The 18,248-nt window shown below is 34.4% G+C and overlaps 1 protein-coding gene across 8 annotated transcripts in view; it reads left to right on the forward strand.

Annotated features, from left to right (window-relative positions):
* TBC1D12 (TBC1 domain family member 12) overlaps positions 1–18,248 on the forward strand; it is a 135,609-nt gene that overhangs the window by 91,522 nt on the left and 25,839 nt on the right. For all 8 annotated transcript variants that reach the window (XR_008292339.1, XM_053207708.1, XM_053207707.1 and 5 more), the window contains 6 exons: positions 4,004–4,086; positions 7,242–7,359; positions 8,556–8,662; positions 13,748–13,828; positions 16,682–16,770; positions 17,797–17,868. Coding sequence is in view for 7 of the 8 variants with exons in the window: in XM_053207708.1 (XP_053063683.1) it covers positions 4,004–4,086; positions 7,242–7,359; positions 8,556–8,662; positions 13,748–13,828; positions 16,682–16,770; positions 17,797–17,868 (550 nt within the window). In the remaining variant the exon portion in view is untranslated. The remainder of the gene's footprint in view (positions 1–4,003; positions 4,087–7,241; positions 7,360–8,555; positions 8,663–13,747; positions 13,829–16,681; positions 16,771–17,796; positions 17,869–18,248) is intronic.

Raw genomic sequence — 18,248 nt, forward strand, 5'->3', positions numbered from 1 at the left:
CTAGATGCTAAGGAAGTAGAGAAATTTGTCTTTTATTATAGGATGGCAATCAAGGTTCTATTTTTTTTTTTTTTGGCCTTTTTTGGATAAAATATTCTGTTGACTTCTAATTTCATCTATTATTGATGAATTGCCTATATTTTTAATATTAGTAGTTCTCTATAGTTTATATATCTTAACTCTTCATGGACTACCTTCAAGTAATATTATACTATCTCACATATATAAGAACATTACAGTACTATTACTTCCACTGTACATGTTATAAACCCCATGTATTAGGGTTCTCCAGAGAAGTGGAAACCCCATGTATTAAGGTTCTTATTTTTATATATCTTATTTGTATATAAGGAGATTTATTAGAAGGAAGTAGCTGTCATGAATTTAGAGACTAAGAAGTCTTAAGATCTGTAGTCAGCAAGCTCTGGACCCAAGAGAGCTGATGTTCCAGTTCCAGTTCAAGTCCTAAGGCTGAGAAATAGGAAAGCTGATAATGTAATTTCCAGTTCAAGTCCAAAGTCAGGAGAAGACTTATACCCCAGCTCAAAGACAGGCAAGCAGGCAGAGAGAGAGAGAGGGAGAGAAAATTTGATACACAAAACTAACAATCACACCCTCCATACAATTTTATTATTTTTTTCTTTAAACCTTCTTTTATCTTCTAAGAAGTTGTGTAACTAGATTTCCATCTGGTATTATTTACTTCTACTGTGTGTTCTTTTAACACTTTTTGTAGTACTGGTCTGCTGTCTGAATTCTTTTATTTTCTGAAAGCTATTAAGATTTTTCTTTATCTCTGATTTTCATGAATTTGATGATATGCTTTGGTGTGGTTTTCCTCATATTCCTTCTCTTTGAGGTTCATTGAAACTAACGTGTCTGCATTTGTAATTTTGTATCAACTTTGGGAAAATTGTAGCCTTTATTTTTCAACTATTTCTTGTCTGCCTTCTCTCCCCTTTTTTCTGAGTCAGTTAAACATGTATTATGTTGCTTGATATTCATATCCCACAACTCAGGCTATTTTGAGGGGATTGACAAGGGGTATTTTTTCTCTTTGTATTTCATTTTGTATAGCTTTCTATTCTATTTTAAAGCTCACATTTTTCCCCCTGCAATTTGTAATCTCCTGTCAGTCCCACCTTTTCTGTTTTTCAGTTTAGAAATTGTACTTTTCGGGGCACCTGGGTGGCTTAGTTGGTTAAGCATCTGACTCTTGATTTTGGCACAGGTCATGACCTCATGGTTCATGGGGTCAAGCCCCACGTCAGCAGAAGCCTGCTTGGGATTCTTTCCCTCTCCCTCTCTCCCTGCCCCTCCCCTGCTTGTGCACATATGCATGTGCACGCTGTCTCTCTCTCAAAATAAATAAACATTAAAAAAAATTGTACTTTTCATCTGTAGAAGTTTGATTTGGATCTTGAGCTTTTCTTATTGTGTTCTCCTTCTACCTCCTTGAGTATATTTATTACAGCAGTTTTATCATCCTTGAGGTATAATCTTGTTATCTAACACTTCTGCACTATTTCTATTGATTATTTTCTTCAGTATAAATTGTATTTTCGTGCTTCTTTGCTTCCAGGTAATTTTTATTGGATACTAGATTTTGTGACTTTACATAGTTCGACACTGGACTTTTTGTATTCCTTTAAATATTTTTTGGCTTTAGTCTGGTACCAAGTTCCTTGGAGTTGGTTTGTCCCTTTTAATCTAATCATTATTAGAGTGGTTCCAGAACAGCCTTTAGTTTAGGGCTAGTATCCTTACTACTGAACCAATATCCTAATGATTCCACTTGATACCCTATCTGTTAGGACGACTTTCCACTCTGGCTGGCTCAGTGTAATCTTTGAGGATGTTCTACCTATTCCTTTCTAGTATTTCTTAACTTGGATACCGTAGTTTAATCACACACCTGCATAAATAGTACTCAGCCAGAAATTTGAGAGGACTTCTCTGTAGCTCCCTTCCTGGAAAATTCATACTCCTTGCTTCCAAACTCTGTTTCCTCAACTAAGCAGGACTAATGGACTTTGGGTACTTCCTTCCAGCACTGAGACCTGAAAGTCCCAGGCCGTATGCTTAGGTATTTGCAGAGTTTTTCTCATAAGGATCACCGTCTTGTGCTGCTTATTGTCCAATGCCTAAAAACTATTGCTTAGCATATTCTCTTCATTGTTCTAATTAATCAAGGCAAGAGAGTAACCCTGGTCCCTCTTATTCCATTATGTCCTGAAGAAGTCTTAACCATTATTCCTCTCTGTTAAAACTACTGGAGGAATCTATCTTGACAAGAGAGGAAGAGGCAAAACGTTTAATTTGAAAGTTTGTCACATATCTTTCCCCACCCTAGCCTATTGAAAATAATTCAAAGGGTGCCTGGGTGGCTCAGTTGGTTAAGCATCTGACTTCAGCTCAGGTCATGATCTCACGGTTTATGAGTTTAAGCCCTGCATTGGGCTGTCAGCATGGAGCCCACTTTGGATCCTCTGTCCCCTTCTCTTTCTGCAACCCCTAACTGTGCTGTCTCTGTCTCTCTGCAAATAAATAAACTTAAAAAAAAAATTAAAAAAATTGAGGGACATCTGACTAGCTTAGTCATAGAGCATGCAACTCTTCAACCTCAGGGTTGTGAGTTCAAGCCCCACATTGGGCATGGAGCCTTCTTAAAAAACATTTTTAAATAAAATAAATGAATGAATAATTAAAAAAACATTTTAAAAACCTGACTCCTCAAATTGGACATTATTATGATATATTTGGATATTTGGTAATATTTAAATATTTCTTTTGCTTAGTCATGTATGTAAGTCACCTACTCTGTGAAGTAGGTGAAGCCATTAATTTTAAAGCCAAAATATAGTATATGCAAGTGATTAAGTGATTATCAAATTTGTAGTTACAATGTTATCTTAAAACTCTGAAGTAGAAACCAATTTGTTATAAAAGTATACCTGCACTTACCATATGACCCAAGAATTCCATTGCTAGGTATTTACCCAAGAGAAATGAAAGCAGATACCCACACAAAGACTTGAAGTGAATATTTATAGTAGCTTTATCCATAGGCCCTCAACTGGAAATAATCTAAATGCTTATCCACATGGATAAATAGAACACTACTGACCAGTTAAAAGGAATACATTACTAGTATGCAGAATAACATGGATGAGTTTCAAAAGTATGCTCAGTAAAAGAAGCCAGAACAAAAGAATCTATATGAAATTCTTTAAAAGGCAACCAGCTAATGTACAGAGATAGGAATAGAGATATGATTGCCTAAGGTGGGTAAGTGTTGAGTGCAAAGGGGACATAAGGAAACTTTGTAGAATGATGGGACTGTTTTGTATCTTGATTGATATGTTGGTTGCACAGGTATATATACATTTGGGTTGTTTTTTTTTTTTTTTAAGTTTTTATTTATTTTGAGAGAGAGAGAGAGAACATGAGCAGGGGAGCAGCACAGAGAGAGAGGGAGAGAGAGAATCCCAAGCAGGCTCTGCACTGTCAGCACAGAGCCTGATGCAGGGCTCAAACCCATGAACCGTAAGATCATGACCGGAGCTGAAACCAAGAGTACGATGCTTGTTGACTGAGCCACCCAGGTGCTCCTATATACATTTGTTAAAACTCGCCAAACTCTGTTCTTGAAAATATGTTCAGTCATTTTATTGTATGAAAATTATACCTCAAAAAATTGACAAAAAAAAAACCCTGGTAAGTGAGCTTAATCACTTAACTTAGAAATATTGTCTGAAATCTGACATATTTAAATAATTATAAACATGTATACATAGAACATAAAATAACATTTATATAATAAATGTTAGCAACTTGGATTCTAATGCTTTTCTAAAATGCAGAGTTTTCAACCTTTTACTTCTTTAAGGTATGAAATGAAAAGGTTAAGTTAGAAATTCTTTGTATTTGGCTATAAAAAGGAAGAAGTTAATACATTTAAAAGTTAATCTTTTAAAATTGACTTAAAACCTTTTTTTTCCAGAAATCTTCCTGCCAAATCTGTGGAAGAAGCTTTACGTCACCGACAAGAATATGATGAAATGGTGGCTGAGGCTAAAAAACGAGGTATAAATTTAACTCCAATCAGTGTATTTAATTTACTGATGTCAGTAGGAAGCTAACCTGTTGGTTAATTTCAACAGGAGGGTGGATGATGAGATTGATTAAATTCATCTTTGTTTATTTTATTTTATTTTTTTTAAATTTTTTTTTTAACGTTTATTTATTTTTGAGACAGAGAGAGACAGAGCATGAACAGGGGAGGGGCAGAGAAAGAGGGAGACACAGAATCTGAAACAGGCTCCAGGCTCTGAGCAGTCAGCACAGAGCCCGACACAGGGCTCGAACTCACGGACCACGAGATCGTGACCTGAGCCGAAGTCGGACGCTTAACCGACTAAACCACCCAGGCACCCCCAAATTCATCTTTAAGATAATGCTGTTTTCTTATTTTTCTAACTAAATCTGTTCTCAAAAATGTCTTACTTTTCTTCCAGTACTTTAACTGAGGAGAAAGGCAGCAGACTATCTATGAGGGTTCTTGGACAACTATTATTTTAACTTATGAATGGCAATGATGTGAATTTATTTCATGAAATTCACTTCTTTTATAGTTTTTAAGCTTTTGGTATTTTATAATTTAATAATTGTAACACCTTCCTGTATGACTTTGAGAATATGATTTGAAATTAGAATTTGCTTTTGTGACTTAATGTAGTCTTTCTAGAATCCCAATTGTGTCGTTTGGACAGGCACATGAATGTATACTGTGGTGTACAAATTCACACCTTTGGGGCATGCGGGTGGCTCATTCGGTTGCGCTTCCGACTTAAGCTCCGGGCATGATCTCACAGTTTGTGGGTTGGAGCCCTGCCTCAGGCTCTGTGCTGACAGCTCAGAGCTTGGAGCCTGCTTCGGATTCTGTGTCTCCCTCTCTCTCTGCCCTTCCCCGCTCGTGCTCTGTCTCTGTCTCTCAAAAATAAATAAAAATGTTTAAAAAAATTAAAAATAAATTCACACCTTTATTTATTCATTCCTCCAGCCAAAAAGTAGAACATAAGGATAATTTAACAGTATTTATTTGCTAAGCACTGTTAGTTCAGGGTACATTTTCAGAAAAGATATTATACAGCCATAAGTATTTTTAGAAATGTGCCTTTTAGCAGCTGATTTTTTTTCTTTGACCTTAAGTTAATGGAATACTATAATATACTGTAATAGGATACAGTTCTATTTAATGACACTATTTTGGAAATGAGGTTAATTTTTTAATGTTATAAGAAACCTATAAGGCAGTTATATCTTTGTAAAAGCCCTAATCATTTATACATTGGATAAATTTATTTTATTTGAAATATTCCTAACATACCCAACACATTTTAATTGACTCTGAACTTTGACCTTACTAGCTGATTAATATTTAAGAGAGTTATTGATAAATACACAATCCTACAATGTGATATGATAGAAATAACATTAAATTGAGAAATCAGAGGGTAACAGCTTTAATCCTATTTGATACTACTTGGATATGATGGTAAATAAACCTAATGTTAGTTTCCTCAAATTTGTGAAGTGTGGGATTCAGGTTGACTGGATTTAGGCTTTCAAGTGTTCTGTCCACACTTTTGTTTTAAAAGCAGTGAAACTCTCTCCAAAGAAAAGTTATATAGAATATGAATGCATATGACAAGGTAAAGAAAGTAGAGCTGGTTACTTGGCCTCCCACTTGCCCCTTAAGATGATTTCTGAGGCATTTGTGAAACACAATTAGTAAACATTTTGGCTAGCTGATCTCTGAAGTCCCCACTGGTTCTAAAATTATATATAACTATAAACAAATAAATATACAAAACATTATATATAATTATATATTATATTAATATGCTTATATATTAATATAGTGTATATAATATGCTAAAACATACATTATATATTAACATGACATGTTATATATAATTTTATAAAATTATAATTGTAACATAATATATAACATAGTAAAGTATATACATAATTTATAATTTTTTAAAATGTTTTTTTATTTTTGAGAGATAGTGTGTGAGCAGGGGAGGGGCAGAGTGAGAGGGAGACACAGAATCCCAAGCAGGGTCCAGGTTCCAAGCTGTCAGCACAGAGCCTCATGGGGAGCCTGAACCTACAAACTGCGAGATCATGACCTGAGCCAAAGTCGGATGCTCAACTGAGTCACCCAGGTTCCCCTACATAATTATCTTATATATTTTATGTACCACTTCTTTTTTTGAGCCATCTCTTGTTTCAGAATTATGACTTCTGACTTTCAGAGGGGTGTTGTATATGTGTATATATTAGGGTTTTTTAATTTCAATCTAATTAGTAAAGCAAGACATCATGCTAGACAGGGTTAAGTGTAATAATGTCACTGGCAGAATTATTTTTTAATGTCATGTGCTTTTATCTAAGGAAATTCATAAATCCCTTCCTTATATGAAAAAAAGGGTATTGGTTAATTGCTCACAGTTGTTTAGGTTTTACATAGTTAATTCATGACAAATTTCAGTTTGTTTATTAAGTATAAATAGAATATGTGATATAGTAATCTATTTTTCTGACCCTTTGTTCTGTTTACTTTAAAAAAAATTTTTTTTGCATTTATTTATTTTTGAGAGACAGAGACAGAGCACAAGTAGGGGAGGGGGCAAAGAGAAGGAGACACAGAATCTGAGGCAGGCTCCAGGCTCCAGGCTCCGAGTTGACAGCACAGAGCCCGACGCGGGGCTCAAACTCACAAACAGTGAGATCATGACCTGAGCCAAAGTCGGATGCCCAACCAACTGAGCCAACCAGGCGCCCTGAGTTCCATTTACTTTTTTAGAAGAGGAGATGTAGGGGCACCTGGGTGGCTCAGTCAGAAGAGCATGTGACTTGATCTTGTGGTTGTGAGTTTGAGGCCCACATTGGGTACAGAGATTACTAAAAATGAAAACAATAAGCTAATAAAGAAACAAACTTAGACTAGGAGGTTTTACTTTAAAATTACATTAATCAAGTTTATTTTCTTTCTATTTTTCCCCTGCTTCGTTTCTTCCCTCTTTCCCCTTCTTCCTTCCCTCCTTTCTTCTTTCTTCTTGTTATCAGAATATTCTTTATGAGAAAGCTTATATTTTAGACTTAGGTAGAAGGAAAAGGGCATCATGATCTAACTTTTTTGTATTGAAATAATTTTTACTTGTTTAAAACAGAAATTAAAGAAGCCTATAAAAGGAAAAAAATAATGAAAGAACGATTTAAACAGGAAGAAAATATCGCAAGTGCAATGGTAATTTGGATCAATGAAATACTGCCCAATTGGGAAGTAATGTAAGTAAGCAGACTTTTCCTCAATTCAAGTCTGTCTCCAAAGATCTCATGTTTCTAGTTCTCTATTTTTAGTATTTCCAACATGTGTCTTATGCTTTGGCTAAATTATACCTTTAATTTTATACATCCCTCAATCTCTTAATACCTACTTCCCTTACTGACCACCCTTTCTATGCCTGTCAGAATCTTACCTTTCCTTTGAGAATATTCATCTGAAATGCTAGTTGATCCATGAAAATTTAATTTCCTCAGTTATCATATTTTCTTAATTTTAACATATCTGCTGCAAGGTGCATTATTGATGTAATAGCAGGTTTTGCAAAGAAAATACTAAATCTGTAATTCATTGTAAGATGCATTTGTTAAATGTTAAATATTAAAGTGATTTTTAATACACCTCTCTCATAATCATAAATAGCTATATATGATCTTTCCCTTTTCTAATGTCCCATTATACTTTGAGGCTAATATACTTCTTGCTTTACTTTGCCTTTTATTTTCCGATAATATTTTTGTACATGCCTTATATTCCCTCTAGACTGGAGGGTAGGAGATGTGTTCTGCAGTGTAGGATACGCATTGGGAATTTGTTGAATATTGATACATTGTGACAGGTATCAAATTAGGCTCTTTACATAAGTAATCACATTTGATTCTTACAACCTTTACTCCCATTTATCTTATAGAGAAGCTCAAGGTTAGGTTAAGTGATTTGCCCAAGGTTATACAATTAATGAAGAGTTAAACCAGATTTGAACTCCCGTCCATCTGACTCTAAAGCCCACACTCTTTCAGCAGACACACTGCTTCTCAAAGACAAGGGCCTTACCCATAATAAATAAATACCTTGTGATTTTTTTTTTTTTGGTACTGAGTTGACAGAAGATTTTTATGTTCCTTTTATCCTGTTTTTCATGACTGTCCACCTATTTCTGATTCTCTCATTGTACCCTATAAGTGGCAGCTGTAGAAGGCAGCTCCCTTTAAATTACTATTGTCCTTCTGTAGGGTACCATATATTTTCTAGACTTCTGTTGCCTACAAGCATGAACCTCACGGAAAGAATGCGTCACATGCTTAACTATGTTCTTAAAAATCATTCAGTCACTTGGCCATAGACTAGCTAAACCATCATGCAACTAGTGTTTTTGGTATAAAAAGTAACTGTGTCCTTTTTTCTCCCCCTTTAATTCTAGGCGTAGTACAAGAAGAGTTCGAGAATTGTGGTGGCAGGGATTGCCCCCTAGTGTTCGTGGGAAAGTTTGGAGTCTAGCTGTAGGAAATGAACTAAATATCACTCCTGGTTTGTATTCTATATTCAGTTACTCCCACACATGAAAACAGCCATCTCCAGAATTATAAAACAGATTAGTAGACTGGCCATTTAAAAAGGCATTATCATATATAATGTCATTTTAGAGCATGTTTCATTCCCACTCTCTCCAAAACCTGGTATGATTTAATGAGTAAGTTATTATATAAATAAGGTTTGTGGGTTTTCCTTTAGTTTACAACCATCAGTAATATTTTTGACATCCAGATATTTTCACTGCAGGTAACTTCTAGGATTCTAGGTAGCGGTGGATATAGAAGTATATACAAAGAAAAATAGTGTAATTGTGGAAAGGTTTCCCTTTATTAAAAAATATATATAGATAGATAGAAGCCTAGAAATTTCTTTTCCTACATCTCTACCCAAACCAGTCCTTTTGGATTTTTTTATTTGAAAATTTCCAAATTAAAAAAACAAAATAAGACTCGCAAGGAACTGTTTTATTTTCTTATGTTTCTTAAAACCTTAAAGGATAGAAGTAAAAGGTAAAGTGGTTTCGATGCAGTAAAAAATATAAAATTAGGATAATATCAAATAGAGGAAAATGTTAAATAGTTAATAATAAAAGGTACTAATAATAAATATTACTAATACTAATAAATAATACTAATAATAAAAGGTACTAGGTCTGAGTGATAACATGGACAGTGGCACCATAGAAAGACTTGGGGGCTCTGGTATAATAACGGAAATAATATGTTGTTACCGTTACTTTAAAATTTTTATATATCAATTTTTTTTAAGTCAAGTGATAGTAAGGTACAAACTGTATGCTTCTTCCCTCTCTTCTACCCAAACTCCTGCTTTTGATCCTATCAGATCTTTTTTCTGTGCTCGTAAAAAAAGTGTGCCTCAACATATAATTTTTTTTTAATTTTTTTTTTCATTTATTTATTTTTTGAAAGACTAGAGCACAAGTTGGGGAGGGGCAGAGAGAGGAGTCACATAATCCAAAGCAGGCTCCAGGCTCCGAGCTGTCAGCACAGAGCCCAACGCGGGACTCGAACTCACAAACCATGAGATCATGACCTGAGCCGAAGTCAGACGCTTAACCGACTGAGCCACCCAGGCGCCCCGAAATATGATAATTTTTAAAGCGTCTCTTTTTCTTTTCTTTTTATTCCCACAAAAAGGAATTTATGCCATCAGCTTATTCTGTGGCTTATTTTTTTCACACTTTAATCTGTCTTGAGCACTATATATAAGTGTACCTTATACATACTGTAGCTGCACTGTAGTCCACAGTTTGGTTGTACTGTGACTTACTTAATCATTTTCTTAGTGATAGCCAAATCAATGACATGTATGTTAAAAGAGCAATCAAGGTACTGTTTCTTACCTCTCAAAAGTGATTAAAATGAATGAGAATAACTGACATAGGGGATGACTGATAATACTATAGAAACATGTATTAAAAGCCTCAAAAAATAACCTTTGACCTATTTATTCTAGTTCTAAACAATAAGAACATTATCAGGATTGAGTGCAAAAGTTTTTCTACAATGATGCCCATTGTAGCAAATCAGTGTTGTATATATAACTGGACAGATTAATAACAAAAATCTAAATATTTATCTTTAGTCTTCAAAGTGATGCCAACTTTGAGTGGCATGATTGTGAATGATTTTTAGCATTGATTTTCACAAATATCCCATAATGAAGATGTTATTTTAACCAGACCTTTTTTTTTTTTATTTATTTAAAAATAGAATTTAAAGAAAGCATTAAGTGGGGTACCTGCTGGCTTAGTCAGTAGAGCATGCAACTCTTGATCTTGGGGTCATGAGTTCAAGCCCCACGTTGGGGATAGAGTTTACATTAACAATCAATCAATCAATATTTTTTTAATTTAGCTTAGAAAAGGTTAGAGTCTACCTGACCTAACTGTTCCCCCCAAATAAAACAAAGGTTTGTTTTGCTCTCTGTGCTTGAAACAGATTAAAAGGAAATAATTTTACATTATTGTCAGAACTTTCAGTTAGATAATTAAAATCCTTGATATTAAGGATTGTTGGACATATTATAATTGTTTAAAGTCTTAAGACTCGGTTTTGTATACAGTTGAGGTGATAAAGTATTGGTGGCTATTTGAAATTTGGTTTTCAATTTTGTTGAGAACTTTGGCTTTAGAATGTTAAGTATCTGATAGCTTCTACATTAAAATATTGGCTAGGTGGTATTAAACTTTTGTGATACTGTAATCAAATTTGAAGTTCTTTTCTAAGCTCAAAATATAAAGTTAGTAACATAACTAGGTTATTTACTTTCAAAGTAATTTTAGATTTTCTCTACTAAGTAATTATATATTCAGGAATAGAATAGGTAATCATTCTTTTTCTTTAGTGGTAGGAAGGAAGCTAAATTTCAGTTGAAGTAAATTTACTTTTGATAACTTTGTTTACTTTAATGGCTCTAATAGTTTGAGTTTTTACCTGTTGCATTTGTTTTGATCATGAAATTTATAACCCCTGGAGAATAGTAAGTAAGAATAAAGGCTCTAAAGTCAGTCAGATGTGGTTCAAATCTTGGTTCCACTATATATTAGGTTTGTGACCTTGGGCAAATTATTTAACATCTAAGAGAATTAGTTTTCTTCATCTGTAAATGGAGGTAAGATTATTAACTATCTCAAAGGATTGTTCTAACAATTATTTGTGATAATGAAAAATATGAATATAAAATTACAGTGAAAGTGAATTTGCTGAGAGTATATGCAGACAGTATTATCATTGCCAGAAAATGAGAAAATTAAACATACGCTGATCTCAAAGTATTCTCTATTCAAGTCCAATATACAACTGTAAGTCTGCTTCAGGTTCTACGTTTGTAGATTCAGAGTAACATAAATAAGACCTGTGGAGTCAGGCATGGAATTGAACTGACATACAGGTCTTCTTATAGATAAGCACTCTAAGTCTTCCCTGTAGAGATGTCCTTTGATGTTTTGAAATGCATTACCACATTTTTCTTATTGGATCAGTTTTGTGGCTTCCTAAGGTGATGATTTATTTGGTGAGCCTTTTTTCTTCCAAGATAGTTCTAAAGTTTAAGTAGAATAGTGAAACTGGACCTGGCTTGGAATCAGCTTGAAACCAGAAATTGTGGACTTCAGTTTGGTACCTGATAACTGCAAAAAAATTGTATATATAATTAAAAAATTATGTCTACCTCTTTAACCAAATTATTGATGGACTCAAATAATAGAAATTTAGACTTTTTATATTTAAAAAATTTTTTAAGTTTTATTATATTTTAGGTTTATTTAATTATTTTCGAGGTGGGGAGAGAGAGAAAGGGTGCATGAGGGGCAGAGACAAAGGGAGAGAAGGAGAATCCCAAGTAGGCTCTGCACCGTAAGTGGAGAGCCTGGTGTGGGGCTCGAACTCAAGAACTGTGAAATCATGTCCTGAACTGAAGTCGAGTCAGACGCTCAACTGATTGAGTCACCCAGGCACCTGACTTTTTTCTTTTTTTTTTTTTGGCACTTGACCTTTTTTTTTAATTTTTTTCTGAGCCATTAGTAGTAATGAAAAATAAACAGAAGGGGGAAGAGATCAAAATAGTAAGAGTCTATTTGAAATGTATGTAGTCAGTTTTTTATAATGATCTGATTCTTGGCAATGTAAGAATACTTTTTATGGTATATACATTGGAATACTATGCAGTTGTTTAAAAAAAGAAAACTAAAGCAGATTTTATTCTACTAATAAAGATATAATAAAGCAAGATGCAGATCAGTGCTGTAATAGGTTACCACACTTTTTTTTTTAACAGGAAGATATATCTGTATATACATAATAACATTCATATTTTCATCTTTAGAGTTCTGGTAAGCACAGTCACATCTGAGGGAAGGAAATATATTTTTCATTCTATACTGTTTTGTACTACTTGAATTTTTAAAAAATTCTTAATTGAAGGGTGCCTCAGTCGGTTGAGTGTCCGACTTAGCTCTGGTCATGATCTCACAGTTCGTGAGTTCGAGCCCCATGTTGGGCTCTGTGCTGACGGCTCAGAGCCTGGAGCCTGCTTCAGATTCTGTGTCTCCCTTTCTCTCTGCCCCTCCCCTGCTCACGCTCTGTCTCTCCTTCAAAAATAAACATTAAAAAAATTTTTTTTAATTGTTCATTGTATTGCCTTTAAACAAACTTTTTATTTAAAAAGATCAATTGAAACAAAAAAGTGTTCTTGGTATTTTGGGCAATATATAAATGTTGGTGTTTGGTAAGAAATAGTTTTTGCTATTCATTTGGCATTGAAATTTTCTGTTTTTGTGTAATTTAGAATATCAGCACAGAAAGTAAAGATAATTAAAATCTGAGAATTGAGAAAAAAAACTTGTTTCTTCTATTCTTGAAGTTGGATAAGGTCCTGTGTAAGGAAGCATAGAGTGGCAGTCTCAAAAAGTAATTGGTACTTAAAATGAAAAGATACGAGTAAGATTTTTGAATGCAAGCCCTCTGACCAAACTATGTGAAGTTTAGGTAGCTTTAGATAGTAATATCATAATGGAGAACCGGTTTCAAGAGAGAAGGAAAGCAAGAACTAACGTTTATTGACAGTCTACGAGGTGTCAGGAACTTTACAAAAATTATCTTGTTTAATCATCAGTATACCATGAGTAGGCATTCTCTTTCTCCAATTTACAGATGAAGAAAGCCAAGTTCCAGAGTGACAAAGTGACTTTCTTAAAGTCCCAAATACCACAGAGCTGGTATTTGAATCTAGGTCTGACTGACTCCAAAAATCATTTTTCTGCTATTCCATGATGATACTCCTTTAGCAAAAGTATTTCTTCCTGCCTCATACTTAAATTCTCTGTTGTAGCTATTTGGATGACCACTGTGCAGTATTGTTATTTTCTCTCTTTCCAGTTGTAGTAATAAATAGTTTTGGTAGCATCAGATAACATCAGTGTGCCACACTTTTGATGCCTGCTATGTAAGGGAGACCTAAGTTATAATAAGATTTTTCTCTTTATTTTTAAGAATATAAATTAAAATATATGAATGTATTTTCCTACTATTTATTAATTTTTGTTTTGTTTTCCTCCAGAACTTTATGAAATCTTTCTCTCGAGAGCAAAAGAACGATGGAAAAGCTTTAGTGAAACAAGTTCAGAGAATGATACAGAAGGTGTGATTTTTTTTTTTTTAATACAAATTTCTGGGTGAAAATCCAGTCACTGAAGATACCAGTGTGATTTTTACCATGTGTCAGGAACTGTAGTAATTGCTTTACATACATTATCTTCTTTAAAGTAGGTGGTTATCCTGAATGGTATAAAAGGAAACTGAGGCTCAAAGTAGTTAATTTGTAAGCAGTGAATCTGTGATGTAAACCCAGGTTTTTGGACCTTGGAGCTCAGGATTTATTCACAGCAGTAAGACTAATGGGGTGAAGTATTTTTAAGCTAACTCTTAACTTAAAGATAGATGGTCTTCGGGGTGCCTAGGTGACTCAGTGGGTTAGGTGTCCAACTTCAGCTCAGGTCATGCTCTCATTGTTCATGGGTTTGAGCCCCGCATCAGGCACTGTGCTGACAGCTTGGAGCCTGGAGCTTGCTTCAGTTTCTCCCTCCCTCCATCTCTCAAAAATAGGCATTAAAAAATTAAAAAGATAGATGATCTTCATTCCTCACTTGTGACTTCCTGTCTCCTCACTCACTTTCACTCACTACCTAATTAATACATTATTTATAATTATTGTGCCATAGCCTTTGTTCATTTAACTTACAGACTTCATCTTTCCTTCCACTCTCATCAGTTTTTTTTCCTAGTCATTTTGGAGAAAACAGGAGCACTTTTTTCCTGTTAACATTGTATATTAAATATAGGTAAGTTTAGTCAGCCATCTCTTCTCCTTGAATAATAGGGTGCTATTTGTCTGCCAGTCACTTTTCTTTCTATATTTGTTTTACTTCATAGGAAGCAAACACTTTTCTTTTGCCAGTAAAACTCTAAAAATGAGCATGGTTTAGAATAGAGAAATGGTATACATTACAGAGTGCTTTCCTGTGAGTATGTAAACAACTTTGTTAAATTCCTTGAGTACTATTTTAGAGGAATGAAAGAAGGGTGGGGAAAATTGACTAAAGAAGGTTAGAGAGAAGACTTGATTTTGAGTAAGTATTGTTCGAGACCTATTAGCTATGTCAGCTATTTGTGGGAAACTAGAAGTGCAAGGAAGGACAAGATGTTAGCGGCTTTATATTGGCATAGCCTTAGCTGTTTATAATTCTTTTTGAATTTATTTTTATGAAGTATTGAAAATATAAGAATTAAAATTATAAGCATTTACTTTGAGACATTTTGTCATGATTAAGTGGTAAAAGTTGCACTTTCGTAGAAATTAATTGCATGTAAGTGAAGAATTGTTCCAGTAAGGAACAGTGTTCTGTTTAAATTACTGATTTCTCATCTCCTGTGTGTTTATAATTTACAGTTGCCATTTAACTTTTTTGGCCATTGTTTTTCAAATATTACTTCTGCCACATTGTTTCTCTCCTTTTTGGACTCCAATTATGTGTATGTTAGACCACTTCACAGTGCCCTACAAGTCTCATACACTTAAAAAAAAATTTTTTTTTAACGTTCATTTATTTTTGAGAGACTGAGAGAGAGTGTGAGCCGGGGAGGGGCAGAGAGAGAGAGAAAGGGAGACACAAATTTGAAGCAGGCTCCAGGCTGTGAGCTGTCAGCACAGAGCCCAACACGGCGCTCCAACCCACAACTGTGAGATCATGACCTGAGCTGAACTCCGATGCTCAACCGACTGAACCACCCAGGAGCCCCAAGTCTTGTACACTTAAAAAACATTGTTTTCCTTCTGTGCCTCAGTTTAGATGATTTTTATTCCTATAATCAGTTTCACCAATCCCCTCTTTTCCTATATCCAGTCTATTAGATATGTCCAATGAGTCTTTAATTTCAGATATTATATTCTGTAATTCTAGAATGTCTACCTGATTCTTTTCGTAGATTCTATTTCTCTGTGGCAATTCTTCATCTTTCCATCCCACACATTTCCCCCCATCTTTTCCTCTCTTTTCTTGAACATGTAACAGTCAATATTCTTGTTTATTCATTCCATTACTGGGTCATCTTCATGTCTGCTTTTATTGGCTGCTTTCCCCTTGATTACAAGTCATATTTTTCTGCTTATTTGCATATCTTAAAATTTCCAATTATATGTAAATCACTGAATAAAGAATAATATAGAAACTGAAGTGGATGTTTCCCCTGCAGAGGAAGCATGCTCTTTTCTGTCAGGGAGTTGGGTTATTGCTTCAGTTCAGTCAGCAACTGAGCTAGGTTGGGACAAGGTTGAAGCTTTAGATATACTTAATTCATTGTGGGATTCAAATATCTGGGTAGGAAGACCTGTCCTGTTTTTATTAGAGGCTCCTCCCTCCCCTGAGACACTCTCCCTTGTGATTCTATGTATCACATCAATGTTATTTGGTTATGAAGAGGTCTAAGGGTTTCTCTTTTCCCAAGGTTTCTCTTTTCCCAAGCAGAGTACCTTTGTGTATGGCAAACTCAGTCCTGAGCTCATGCCCAGACTTGGCATATGCCTCTAGGAAGAAAAATGGCTATGTAGGGAAAGCCTCTTTTCTTTCTGGAATTTAAATCCTCTCTGTGTCTACAGTTTTCATATGCCTTTTTAAAAAAACTTGGGATATTTGAAGCTTACTTGTTTTTTTCCCCAGTTGTTATCGTGGGAGTGATAGTCTGTCCTTACCTTGTATAAAAACTGGAAGTAGAAATCCTTCATATAGTTTTCTGATAAGTATATAAATATTTTCTTCATAAAAGAAACCCTTAAGTTCTAGTAAAAGCTATGTGGCATTTCTTTAAATTTCTTGATTATGAAGCTTTTAACTTTCCTTAAGTAACATCTGTGCTATATGATTATTCTGTGTGTACAAGATTGAACTGGGTGTATAGTCAAGTAATCATTTTAATTTTATCTACCTTGCAAATGCAGGTGTATCTGTTGCTGATCGGGAGGCCAGTCTGGAATTAATTAAGTTGGACATATCCCGTACATTTCCATCCCTTTACATCTTCCAGAAGGTGAGTGTTTCTAACCAGTTATAACTAGTTTTTTTTTTTTTGTTTTTTGTTTTAAGTAGGCTTCATGCCCAGTGTGGAGCCCAGCATGAGGCTTGAACTCACAACCCTGAAATCAAGACCTGAGCCAAGACCAAGAGTCAGTCACTTAGCCAGCTGAGCCACCCAGACAGCCATGTAACTACTTAAAAAAATTTTTTTTAATCCAACAGAACAAATTCTCAAATTCATAGCTATTATTTTTTTAAAGGCAAACTATAAAAGTTGGAGACCTTTATATAGAAAGTGTGAAACTAGTGGGAAAATTCTAAAGGAATTTCTGTTATTTTATTCCACTAACTGAATGCATTGCCGTTAGCATAGCCCATGATACCTTTATTCATTAAGGTGCATTTCTTTGTTTTACTTTTTATTCTGTAAGGTATTTGAATTTTAACATTTTGCTTATTAGTCAGTTAACATGTAAAGAACTTTTGCCCAAACCTTAGTTTTCCAGAATTACTATTGAAATGGGAAAAAAATGGCTTATAAAAATCATTTTGTGCAGAGGCTTACGAGTTGCTTGTGAGAAACGTACTTTGTGAGAAATGATTACATTTTGTGTGGACTGTATATTTCACACATGGAATTCCTCTATCTATAGATTGATAAAATGAGATAAAAATTTTTACCATTAAGATTAAAATTATTGATAAACATAACTTGCTGTAGCTTGATGGGTTTCTTTTGCTGAAATTATATTGTATGAAATGGAACAATCTGTTTTCATCATAATCTTGTACCAAATCTAGCAATCTTTAAAATGATAACTTGTATCTGTCAAGTGAGTTTATTTGGTTTTTTCAGGATTAAATATTTTTTATTTTTTAGAGAAAATATCTTGGCAGAGTGTATTTAGAATATTTCTGATAATGATACAATATACTAACTAAAACTAGTCATTTAGGAAGTCTTTAAAAATTAATTATTTGAGAATTAACTTAGAGACTATTATTTGTACAGTTTGACATTTCATTTTTCTCTCTTAAGGGTGGTCCATATCATGATGTCTTACATAGTATCTTAGGGGCATATACGTGTTACAGACCTGATGTTGGTTATGTAAGTATTTGTTTCAGTCTGGTTTTTGAATATAAACATTTTATCTTCGCAAAGTATCTTATATTGCACTAGCTCCCAAATGTCTGTATTCTCTATGTCTTATTTTTCTTCGGCCTACCAACTTACCTAGAGAGGAATCTTCCCAGGGGTTTATGAGACTGCCCACCAGATTTCTGGAAGAACTGCTGGGATTTCATTATTCAATTTGTAAACTTTTATTTATTGCCACTTCTGTTGGTATGGTGCTTTATCCCCTTCTTCCAGTGCCTGTGCCTCTAGAGATAAACCTCTTCTATTATGCCAGGTTGAGGGAAGGATAGGCATCTGTCCATACAGGATAGAGGAAGGAGACTTGGGCCTTTTATAAACTGGTTGAATCC

The sequence above is a fragment of the Acinonyx jubatus genome, chromosome D2 (assembly GCF_027475565.1).
Source record: "Acinonyx jubatus isolate Ajub_Pintada_27869175 chromosome D2, VMU_Ajub_asm_v1.0, whole genome shotgun sequence".
Classification (NCBI taxonomy): Eukaryota; Metazoa; Chordata; class Mammalia; order Carnivora; family Felidae; genus Acinonyx; species Acinonyx jubatus.